General features: G+C 36.1%; 1 protein-coding gene across 1 annotated transcript; it reads left to right on the top strand.

Moving 5' to 3' along the window:
- The first annotated feature begins 3,601 nt into the window (after nt 1–3,601).
- Nucleotides 3,602–11,831, top strand: LOC145549951 (uncharacterized). The gene is made up of 3 exons (XM_081602972.1): nt 3,602–3,629; nt 6,824–7,006; nt 9,982–11,831. Exon 3 carries the CDS (start codon nt 10,170–10,172, stop codon nt 11,217–11,219), a length of 1,050 nt encoding a protein of 349 aa, XP_081459098.1. The 5' UTR covers nt 3,602–3,629; nt 6,824–7,006; nt 9,982–10,169; the 3' UTR covers nt 11,220–11,831.
- The last annotated feature ends 713 nt before the right edge of the window (nt 11,832–12,544 follow it).

Below are 12,544 nucleotides of genomic sequence, written 5' to 3'. Positions count from 1 at the left end.
ATACTAAAATAATAATTTTTTATAATCCTTGTAAACAGTTAGAAAAATGTAAACTTGAATCAATCTTAGGAAATTGGAGAGGGAAAATAGTTTGGTGTGGGGATTTTAATGCACATAGCACGTTATGGGGAGATCAGGACGATTATAATGGAGGAGTTGTAGAAGAGTTGATTGAAGAAAAGGAGTTGGTCGTTTTAAATAATGGTGAAGGCACTCGGGTTGATTTTATGAGGGGTAAAGAATCTGCCATTGATCTGACCTTGGTCTCTCAATCTATTGCTGGTTTATGCAGATGGAAAGTATTTAAAGAACACACAATGGGGAGTGATCACTATCCAATTTTTGTTAATATAGGTATAAATCCAAAGCAAGATCAGACAAAACTTGAGGGGAGATGGAAATTTGAGAAGGCAGATTGGGGTAAATTTGAAATATTGAGCGAGGCTAACTTGGAAAATGTAGATATGAATAGACCAATAAATGAGTTGAATTTAGAAATTAGCAAATGTATAATTAATTCAGCCAAATTGTGTATTCCCAGAAGTAGTGGTAATAGAAAAAAGAAGATAGTTCCCTGGTGGACACCAGAATTCTCAATAGCAATTAAACAAAGAAATAAGGCTTTTAAGACACTTAAGAAAGTAATTTGCTTCCAACATCTAATAAGTTATAAAAAGAAACAGGCTGAAGTCAGAAAAATTATAAGAAATGCTAAAAGAGATTATTGGAGGAAATACTGTGAATCCTTTGGGAAAAACACTGCATTAGACAGGGTTTGGAATAGTATTAAAAAAATGTCTGGAAATTCCAAAGAGTTTGTTTTTCCAACAATAAAAGATAATGGAAATATTATTATAGATAATAAAATGAAGGCTGAGGTAGTAGCGAAAGTTTTTGCAAAAGTACATAGTACAGAGAATCTAGATACTAAAGAGAGGCTAGGACGTGAAACAACTAAACAGCGAAATATTGATTTAATTCATAATGATGAAGAGTATGATGATTTTATTAATATGAAATTTTCCTTGTTTGAATTAAATAGAGCACTGAGGCATTCTAATAAATCAACGCATGGTAATGATCAAATTGCGTATAATATGTTAAATAAACTTAGTGGTGTGGGTAAAGAAATAATTCTAAAGTTTTATAATAGTTTGGAAGGAAGGTATATTGCCTGATAAATGGAAAGAAGCCATCATAATCCCTATTTGTAAACCTGGGAAAGATCCAAATTTGGCTGAAAGTTATAGACCAATAGCCCTAACGTCATGTCTGGGTAAAGTTATTGAAAAAATGGTAAATAACAGATTTATCTATTTCGTTGAATCGAAGGAGAAGATAAAAGCTTACCAATTTGGTTTTAGGAAAGGCAGAAGCACAATTGATCCAGCATTATGTCTGGAACATGAAATTAGACGGGCCCAGATTAATAAAGAGAGTGTGATAGCAGTCTTTTTAGATGTGGAAAAGGTTTATGACATGCTATGGAAAGAAGGACTGCTGATTAAATTAAAACAAGTAGGCGTAAGGGGAAAAATATATAGGTGGATTAAAAATTTCTTAACTGAAAGAACTATTAGAGTTAAAATAGGCGGGGAAATAAGTTCTAAGTATCTAGTTGAAAATGGTACTCCCCAAGGCAGTATTATAAGTCCTATGTTATTCAGTATAATGATTGATATCTTTAATAATATAGATACATATTTTGGTGTCTCGCTATTTGCTGATGATGGCATAATTTGGAAAAGAGGGAAAAACACTGAATTTATGAACAGGAAAGTGCAGGAAGCCTTAAATAGGGTAGACGCTTGGGCTTTAGAATAGGGATTTAGGTTCTCAACATCTAAATCTAAGTTTGTTGTTTTCACAAATAGGAAGGTGAACACTAATGTGGATCTTAAATTATATGGGAATATTATAGAAAGGAAAGAGCAAATTAAGTATTTGGGCATATGGTTTGATAAAAAACTAACATGGAAAATGCATATAGATAAAATAGTGGAAAAAAGTAAAATAATTTTAAATATGAGATGTCTGAGAGGCAGAGAATGGGGAGCAGACAGGAAAGCATTAAAAACAATTTATATCGGACTAATTCGTTCTATTTTTGACTATGGATGTATTCTATATAATTCAACTTCTGGTAGTCTATTGACAAAAATAGATAAAATACAATATCAGGCGCTAAGACTTTGCTGCGGAGCGATGAAGACAACTCCAGTTTCAGCTCTACAGGTTGAGATGGGTGAGATGCCGCTGGAACTCAGGAGAGATCAATTAGCCTTAACTTATTGGGCAAATATTAGAGGACACAATGAGAGCCACCCTCCATGTATAACATTACAACCTTGTCAAGAGAAAGGAAAAAAGCAAATTAATAGTTTTGGATGGATAATTTTAGATAAAGTAAATGATATAGGGATTGATAAATACTTAATTAGTCCAGTGGTTGTTACTCCTGTCATTCCAATATGGGTTTGTGATCAGGCTGAAGTTGATTTAAAACTGCTGGAAAATGGAAGAGAATTGGAAAAGAATGAAGTGGAAAATTATATAAAAAAAAAATATTCAGATTATATTCAAATATACACAGATGCCTCAAAAATGGTAAATAATCAAGTTGGTATATCATTCATTGCTCCAGATTTAGACTTTATGAAGAATAAAAGAATAAATAATAAACTGGCAGTGTATACAGGTGAACTCATGGCAATATTAATGGCATTAGAATGGATTGAGGAAATAAAAAAAAGAGAGTGTTTAATTTGTTCAGACTCTAGCAGCACATTAATTAGTATCCAAAAGGTAAATTCAGAATCAAGGCAAGATATTATATTGGATATAATTAACTTAATCTCCAGAATCAAAAACCAGGGCACGCAGGTCAAATTAGTTTGGATTCCTGCCCACATTGGCGTGGTAGGAAACGAGTTGGCAGATAGTTTTGCTAAGAGTGCCTCAAGAAAGGAAATTGTTGATTGAATATTAAGATAAGTAAAAATGAGATAAAGAATATTATAAAGAATATGTCAAGAGAAAATGGCAAGAACAGTGGGACAGAGGAGAAAAGGGAGTTTTATTATAATATCCAAAAAAAGTTGGGGAGTGTAGGAAAGATAACAGAAATAAAATGAAGAGATGTATTTCTAGAATTAGGTTGGACACACAGGATAAATAATACCTTAAGTTAATTAATAAACATAGCACAGGTTGTTGTCATTGTGGTGAATTAGAAACAGTACAACATATTTTCTTAGAATGCAACAAATATGTACGGAAAGAGAGATTCTACTGAGAGAATAATAAAAATAATTGAATATTGGAGAGTTGTTTCAGAGATCCTCAGGGGATATAGTTTTTGATAGTATTTTTAGTTTCTTAGAAGGACGGTCTTAGATCCATACTCCAACCTGGAAGGTGGCGGTAATGCACCTTAAGTGTTTGCCAACCGCATAAACCAAAAGAAGAAGAAGAATTGTTCGAGTGTTTCTGTAAAAAAAAATCCATCTTAACTCCTGAAGAAACGTTCACAGAGTTTAAAGAATCATCGTTAAATCGGAGTTAGAGATGGACGATCAGCGCAGACTGCTGGATTTCTCCGACTCCCCGGATAATCTTACACCGAATAGGTAGGAAACACCAGCGTTTGGACGAAGGTTAAGGACTTAATATCTGAAGCTTTCTGTTCAAGAATCATTTTAGTAACTGTTCCCCTCCGGTATAAATAAAGACAGACATCACAATTATGCTGTAAATATGGCTCATGTATGTAGAGAGAAAATAGAGCCAGTAATTTTAGTTGTAAAAATTTTACGGCTATCCGTCCTTTATTAATGAAGAGAGTTGCATTACAAAACGGGAAAAATCCAGTTGAATAGAGTTTCACCTTTCAGTACGACAACGATCCTAAAAATAAAGGCTGCAATGGGACCGCAGTGAAGTTAGTTTCAAGTTGGATATTCAATATTCGAGCTCCGGGGAGTAGCGGAGTTTAGCTAAAGGTTGATCCGATTTATGAACGCTAATGTCGGCAGGTGTTATGCCCAGAAAAGCGCGCCTGCCCAAATTTGCATCCCCTGTCGCGGGAGCGCGCATCGCTCTAAGCTCTCGCATATTGACGAGGAAACGGATAAAAATATGACCGAAGAGGAAATTTTAAAGATATTGTAACATTATCACGTTTCTCACCGTGTAATCCTAATACGGTGGGTTTTATTTCGCAAATTATTGAAATAAATACTGTTTTTACACTTTTATTGACACATATGAGTCGAACTTTTTTTCAGTCCGTGTCTGTTTTAAACGTTCTCCGCAAATGGTTTGAAATTCTCTGCTTTGTCTTTTGATACCATAATAGCTCAAAGCATTACAACAGAGACCATTATGTAGAACATTTTATATCATGCTTCACTTCTAGTCTGTTAATGTAGGAGGAAATGCAACTTAATTTATGAGCCTGAAAATATTTGCATCCGTCTTGTTGATATGAAACTTATAGCATTAGCTCAGAGAACAAGTGTCATTACGTAGAAGAGATTAAATCATTTCAGCTCTTTGTTTCCCCAATTAGCACAGGGATGCATGTTTTGGCATATAGATTTTGAGCCTGCCACAATATGCATCCCTTCTCTATTCCCTCAGATATTATCGTATCGCTATAAAACATATACCAGAAGTAATTGGAACTACTCAGATTATGTAGAAAAAGCTATTTCACTATTAACTCTTGAATTCTTTAAATTAGCACAGGGATGCGTTTTTGGGCAAAATTTCCAGCCTGCCAAAATATGCATCCCTTATCTATTCCCCTCAAATATTATCCTATTGATTTAAAACTTATACCAGCAGTTCTTGGAGCTACTCTCATTATGTAGTCATTATGTAGAAATTGTTATTTTACTGTTAATTCTTTATTTCTCAAAGTTAGAACAGGAATGCATTTTTGGGCAATATGGATTTCCAGCCTGCCAAAATATGCATCCCCTCCCTATTCCCCTCAAATATTATCCAATTGATTTAAAACTTATAACAGCAGTTCTTGGAGCTACTCTCACTATGTAGAAAAAGTTATTTCACTCTTAAGTCTTTATTTCTCAAAGTTAGCACAGGGATGCATTTTTGGGCAATATGGATCCCAGTGCTAATTTGAAGAATTAAGAGTTAAGAGTGAAATAACTTTTCTACATAATGAGGGTAGCTCCAAGAACTGCTGTTATAAGTTTTAAATCAAATGGATAATATTTGAGGGGAATAGAAAGTGGATGCACATTTTGGCAGGCTGGAAATCCATTTGTTTTCCATTTTTAGCCATTTTCCATATTTTAGGAATTTTTTTACTCAAAAATGAGGGTTTTTCTTTAATAGCTTCCAGGTCATGTGACCTGTTGACTCAAAATCACTTTCAAATAATTATACTAGTCTCTATAGATGAGGCACAAGCTTTTGTTTTCCATTTTTAAAATGCAGAATCCATAACATTAAGAATGAGGGAAAAATGGAACAGGAGATCAATAGACGGATTGGCGTAGCGTCTGCAGTAAAGTGGGCGCTGGAGCAGTCTGTCGTGGTGAACAGGCAGCTGGATCAAAAAGGAAGGTCTCCATTTGCCAGTCGATTTACGTCCCTACCTTCATCTATGGCATAGGTTTAAGGGTCTTGACTGAAAGAACAAAATTACAAACACAAGCGGCCAAAATTATTTTTTCCATACGTTTTCTGGGCTCTCCCTTAGTGATAGGATGAGAAGCTCAGTCATCCAGGAGGGACTCAGAGTAGAGCCGCTGATTTTTCACTTTGAGAGGAGCCAGCTGAGGTGGGTCAGGCATCAGATTAGATTGCCTCCTTGGCGCCTCCCTAGTCAGGTCTTTTGGGCACGTCCTACCAGGAGGAGGCCCACAGGAAGACCCAGGACACGCTGGATGGACTATGTCTCTCAGCTGGCCTGGAAACGCCTTGGGATTCCTCTGGAGGAGCTGGTGGGAGGGAAGTCTGGGCCTCTGCTGACCCCTAAACCCGACTGCGGACAAGAGGAAGATGATTGATTGATTGAATTTTCTTAATAGCTTTTGGGTCATGTGACCAATTTACTCAAAATAAATGTAAAATTATTCTACTAGACTAGGTGGTGCACACTCATACCTATTCAATTTAACCCTTTTTCTTCCTTGTCAGTGGGTCACATGAAATGTAAGCTATTAAACACCAATCATATTTTTTTATTTAAATTATGGAAAAAAATTTAAAAATATCTAAAATGGGGAAATAAGGAGGGTGCCTCATCTCTATTGATTTATAAATGAATTTCAAAGTGGTTTTGAATCAATAGGACAAATGTCTTGGAAGCTAAACAAAAACATACAAAAGTTTGACAAATAAAATAGCTAAAAACTAAAGTATTAAAATGGAAAACAAATCACTGTGCCTCATCTATACAGACTGATACAACAATTTCACACAGATTTTGAATCAACGGGTCACATGACCTGGAAGCTATTGAAGAAAATTTTACTACAAATAAAAGTAATGAAAATAAATGATGGCTCCAAATTAAGTTGCATCTTGAAATAATAAAAACTTACTGGTAAATATTAACAACAATGGTGACTATTATTAATTTATAATAAATAAAAACATTTTAAATATCTGTTCATTTGAGAATTCTCCAAATGTCAATTGGATTTGTTCGACTGATCTGTCTCTGTTTACGCTCTTAAATTTTTAGGTGTGGGGTTTTTTCTTTTTTTCGTTTCTGTCGTAAACGATAAACGATTTCTCACATTTACTTCAGTTAACAGTTTCTATTTTCCTCTGTTTTCTTGTCCAGATTGCCTGCAGTGTAATGTTTATAACCAGGAGAGGAGATCCACTCTGGACCAGGAGGAGTTAAAACTTCTGCAAGTGAAACAAGAACAGGAAGAACCAGAAGATCATCAGATAAAAGAAGAACAAGAGGATCTAAAACACCAGCAGATAAAAGTGGAAGAGAAAGAAGTTGACTGCAGTCTGGGTAAAGAACAGATTGAATTAAAACAGGAGGCTGATACCTGCATAGTAGTTCCTGTTTATGAGGAAACAAACCAAACAAACCAAACTGAATCACAAGGGTGTAACTTTGTGTTGCAAGTTGGTGGGGATGAGAAAGAACTGAGGGGGAAGGGGTGGGGAAGGGGTTTGTGGCTGACTGATGCACACAGTTACTGGAAGGTCTTGTCTTTTTTTACTGCCAAGAATAATGATAAAATTAGGATACACATCCTGATCAGGCCTGTCAGACTAATAGTAACCTTCAAAAATAACCTTTTAGCAGCTATTAAACATACTGCGAAATATAAACATGTTAAAAAGGAAGTAATCTCATTAATCTATATAATATATTTCACTCAGTGATGGAATAACAAAGGAACTTTTCAATCATATTCTAATTCACGGAATGAGTGTGTATTTGCTGAATATATTTGCTTTAATATAGTAAATAATAAAGAGGTGGAAAAAACGTATTTAGGTCTGGTTGGGGCAGTTTGTGAGTCAAGTGACCATAAATATTGATGGATTCTATAAAATGTGGCTTAAAGCTGAGATGATGTTTGGATATGTAAAAATATTTATTCTCTCTGCTTGTAAATCTACACATAGTTTGGTTTCCTTCAGTTCTTTAAAGACACAAGAGAGAACAACGTGAATTTCTCTTTTATATTGGCCAATAATTTAATTATGATGCAATTTGTCCAGTGGAAAAATGTAGAAAAACGGGTGGTTATATTACTTTTTACCTCAGTCTGTCAGCTTAATGTCACACGCAGAGTAGTTGCCATGGCAACCAATAAATAGCCCAGGAGCGCAGAGCAAAGATTACGCTCAAGTGCATCAGGAACTAAAAAAAACACAAATACATTTCCAAACAAAAATCTACGTGAAAGCGGCAAACAGAACAAGCAGATTTATGTTTTTGAATTTTAATTTTGCGATCATTACAAAGGAACGCTCATGGTGGTTGATTGGCTAACTTAAACACCTGCTCTCCTGATCATTTGTCAGGAAATGTAGGTCGCCTTATTTCTGTGTAATTGAACCAAATTCCTCCAAACTGCACAGCAAGAGTTCATGTTAAGGTGATAAAAGTTAAGCTAGCAAGTTAACCTACTCTCCACTTTCTTTATATATATATTTTAATTCAAGCTTTTTACTGACCTGTGAAATGCGATCGTCTTGGATCTTGTTATTTTGCTATCATATTGTTGACAATATCAAAACTATTCGTCCCTTTTTCAGATTCTTTGCTTGATTCTATCATTTCCCCACCACAGTAAGTCTCGTGATGTCCAATCCACTAGATCAATGAGCGGACTTGCCATTTACATTTTACAAAGAACTTACGTTTTACAAAGCATTAATACATGAATGCTCATATTATGAGCATTCATGTATTACATAGTCCTCATGTATTACCATGAGCACTAGGCTCATCGTGCTCATAGTGACAACACGTATAGCTAGTAGATACGTTTCTGTGTGTGAAGGACAAAGGTGTCAAATTCTGTTGCTAACATGAACACAAAAGCTATAAATGTCTGGGAAGGTGAGAGTTCATCTATTAAACTGACTGAAGATGCGTGCATAAAGGAAAGCTGAGAAATTGTTGTATTTGTTAAATGTGATCATTTAGATCTTGACATTTAGATACTTAGAGATCTGAAACGTTTTTATTGAGAGATGCTTTGTTTTTTTTTTCTGGCATATTCATCCATTCATTTTACGCTGCTTATCCGGGGTCGGGTCACAGGGGCAGCAGCTTCAGAAGGGAGGCCCAGACTTGCCTCTCCCTGGCCACTTCTTCCAGCTCTGCCGGGAGGATCTCAAAGCGTTCCCAGGCCACCCGAGAGACGTAGTCCCTCCAGCGTGTTCTGGGTCCTCCCCGGAGCCTCCTCCCGGTGGGACGTGCCTGGAACACCTCACCAGGGAGGCGCCCAGGAGGCATCCTGACCAGATGCCCGAGCCACCTCAATTTGTTCCTCTCGACATGGAGGAGTAGCGGCTCTACTCTGAGTCCCTCCCGGATGACTGAGCTTCTCACCTTATCTCTAAGGGAGAACCAAGCCACCCTGCGGAGGAAACCTATTTCAGCCGCTTGTATCCGGGATGTCGTTCTTTCTGTCATGACCCAACGCTCATGGCCATAAATGAGGGTGGTAAAAAACCTCTCCTTGGGTTGCCACCTTATTGTGGTGGAGGGGTTTGAGTGTCCCAATTATCCTAAGAGCTATGCTGTCTGGGGCTTGATGCCCCTGGTAGGTTTACCCTTGGCAGACAGGTCCTAGGTGAGGGACCAGACAAAGCGCAGCCCGAAGACCCCGATGATGAGTTAACATTGGACTTGGTTTTCCCTCGCCCGGACGCGAGTCACTGGGGCCCCACTCTGGAGCCAGGCCTGGAGGTGTCTAGCATTACTGACCTGCTTCCCTCTCCCTCGCTATTCTTTTCTTAGTTAAAACTTTTCAGACCTTGTTATCTAGTCTCAGTGTAGACAGTTCATAGCAAAACACTGCATCGTTCTTATTTCATATATGAGCTTACTTTAAGTCTAGCAAGGAAACGGGTGTGCCAACATGCATGGTAACATCATGCTGCAAGAAGTCTATAGTTTCAAATAACATTTGAAGCTCACTTAAGAATATCGTAATGTATATCGTGTTTAGCAAAAATATATTGAGATATTAGACTGTCTTCATATCACCCAGCCCTACCTGTAATAATACAATTTAGTGCTAAATATTAACAATAATCCCTACTATTAATTTTGTAATAAATAAAATATATACTTTTAAATCAATTAATTTAAGAATTCTCCAAATGTCAGCTGAATATGTCGACTGATCTGTCTCTCTGTCTACGCTCTTGAATTTTCAATTGTTAAACGATTAAGGTTTTTTCCCATTTACCTCAGTAAAGTTAACAATTTCTCTTTTCCTCTGTTTTCTTGTTAAGATTTCCTGCAGTGTAAAGTTTATAACCAGGAGAGGAGATCTACTCTGGACCAGGTTGAGTTAAAACCTCTGCAAGTGAAACAAGAACAGGAAGAACCAGAAGTTCATCAGATAAAAGTGGAAGAGAAAAAAGTTTACTGCAGTCGGGGTGAAGAACAGATTGAGTTAAAACAAGAAACTGATACCTGCATGGTGGTCCCTGTTGATGAACAAACAAACCAAACTGAATCCGAACCAAACAGGAACCAAGACATCTTCCAGGAAGTTGCTGAAGCTGAGAACCGAAATCAGGAAAGAAGAAAACCTTTCTCATGTGTGATCTGTGGAAAATGTTATAGTCTAAAACATCATTTAACTCAGCACATGAGGATTCACACTGGTGAAAAGCCGTTTTCATGTGTGACCTGTGGAAAAAGGTTTTGTCAAAAACAGTATTTAACTCAGCACATGAGGATTCACACTGATGAAAAGCCGTTTTCATGTGTGACCTGTGAAAAAAGGTTTAGTCAAAAACAGTATTTAACTCAGCACATGAGGATTCACACTAGTGAAAAGCCGTTTTCATGTGTGACCTGTGGAACAAGTTTTAATCACAAAGTTGGTTTAACTGTGCACATGAGGATTCACACTGGTGAAAAGCCGTTTTCATGTGTGACCTGTGAAAAAAGGTTTAGTCAAAAACAGTATTTAACTCAGCACATGAGGATTCACACTAGTGAAAAGCCATTTTCATGTGTGACTTGTGGAAAAAGTTTTAGTCAAAAACTTATTCTAACTAAGCACATGATGATTCACACTGGTGAAAAGCCATTTTCATGTGTGACTTGTGGAAAAAGTTTTAGTCACAAAGTTAGTTTAACTGTGCACATGAGGATTCACACTGGTGAAAAGCCATTTTTATGTGGTAACTGTGGAAAAGGTTTTAGCCGAAAACAGCATTTAACTCAGCACATGATAATTCACACTGGTGAAAAGCCATTTTCATGTGTGACTTGTGGAAAAAGTTTTAGTCAAAAACTTTTTCTAACTCAGCACATGATAATTCACACTGGTGAAAAGCCATTTTTATGTGCGACTTGTGGAAAAAGTTTTAGTCGAAAACATATTCTAACTAAGCACATGATGATTCACACTGGTGAAAAGCCATTTTTATGTGCGACTTGTGGAAAAGGTTTTATTGAAAAACAGAATTTAACTAGTCACTTGAGGATTCACACTGGTGAAAAGCTGTTTTCATGAAAAGCTGTTTTTATGTGTGAACTGTGGAAAATGTTTTCATCAAAAACAGCATTTAATTTGGCACATGAGGATTCACACTCGTGAAAAGCTGTAGAACTACTTTCCATACATGTTGAGGTTCTTTCTAAAAGTCATTTAGATGAAAACTGATTGGCTTTCATGTCTATAACGTGGGAAAATTGTTTAATTTTCAAATCTGTTAAATATGATCATTTGAATTTTGACTTTTGGATACTTGGAGATGTACAACATGAACTTGATGTATTTATTTGTATTATGTATGGAGATAATGAGTGGGGTGAAATATTTACTTTAATACATTTTTATTCCAAAATAAAATGTGCTGTTGTGTACTATTTCTAGATTTTCATTAATTGTTTTGCACTTTGAAATTTACTGTATTAAAAAATCTTTAGCTCTGTCTTTAAAGCAAAACTAGGCTGAAAGTGATGCTGTTATTTGTTTAAAATTATATTAACCAGTCTATATAAAATATTTTTAAATAAATTAACATGCCCTTTTACTTAGAAATGCAATATACTATATGAACACATTTTCCTTCATTGTTTGTTCTTGATTGGATAAAGTATTTGTGATTATCGTTTCCAGTAATTTTGTGTGTTGTTTGTCTTTGTATAATTTTTCTTTTTTCTGCTTGCTTCTGCTTGTTGATTAAAACGGCTTAACCCATTAAATACGGGCGGTTTAGTTTTTAGGTAAAAATAAATAAATCTAATGTCAGCTTAAATTCCTTGATTACAATGTTGCGGTATGTTAGCATGACATTAACTCAAGCCATTGAATAAGTTAAGCTTAGCTTTTTTGTCCAAATTAAACGAAAGCTACCTTAAATAGTACATCATGTTGGCTAACAGGAAATTAATCTAAGTAACGTAACTATTTGTAACTATTTTGTAGTTACAAATAGTTGTAAACTGGTCTCTGTCAGACTACATGAGGGCATCCATCGCTACTTTAAGTAGTTTGTGTGCTAATGGGCGAATGACTAAAGTACAGGCCATTTTATATAGAGAATACTCTGCAATACCTTCAGCAGCCCATTTGTTTACAAAGAAATATTTTGTGGAAACTTTTCAGTTTTGACACGTTTAACTGCTGGATTTGCACTATAGAGGGTTCTGTGCTGTAAAAACCAGCACACCTCCATACAGATTTCCATACAGGTTTCCTCAAAGAGACATATAAACACCCTTATGACTTTAGTCAAAGCCCTGTTTGACAAGGACTCCAACCTCTAGGACTTCAGTTAAACGCTGTTTAACTGGGACTCTAACTCTCTGGGACTTTAGCAAAAACGCCGTTTG

The sequence above is a fragment of the Poecilia reticulata genome, chromosome 22 (genome assembly GCF_904066995.2).
Source record: "Poecilia reticulata chromosome 22, P_reticulata-male-v2, whole genome shotgun sequence".
Lineage (NCBI taxonomy): Eukaryota > Metazoa > Chordata > Actinopteri > Cyprinodontiformes > Poeciliidae > Poecilia > Poecilia reticulata.
This window is presented reverse-complemented; position numbering and strand designations above follow the sequence as displayed.

What these genes read in the sequence shown, in the direction of transcription:
- LOC145549951 (XM_081602972.1), top strand. Translation starts at nt 10,170, where the DNA reads ATGGTGGTCCCTGTTGATGAACAAACAAACCAAACTGAATCCGAACCA.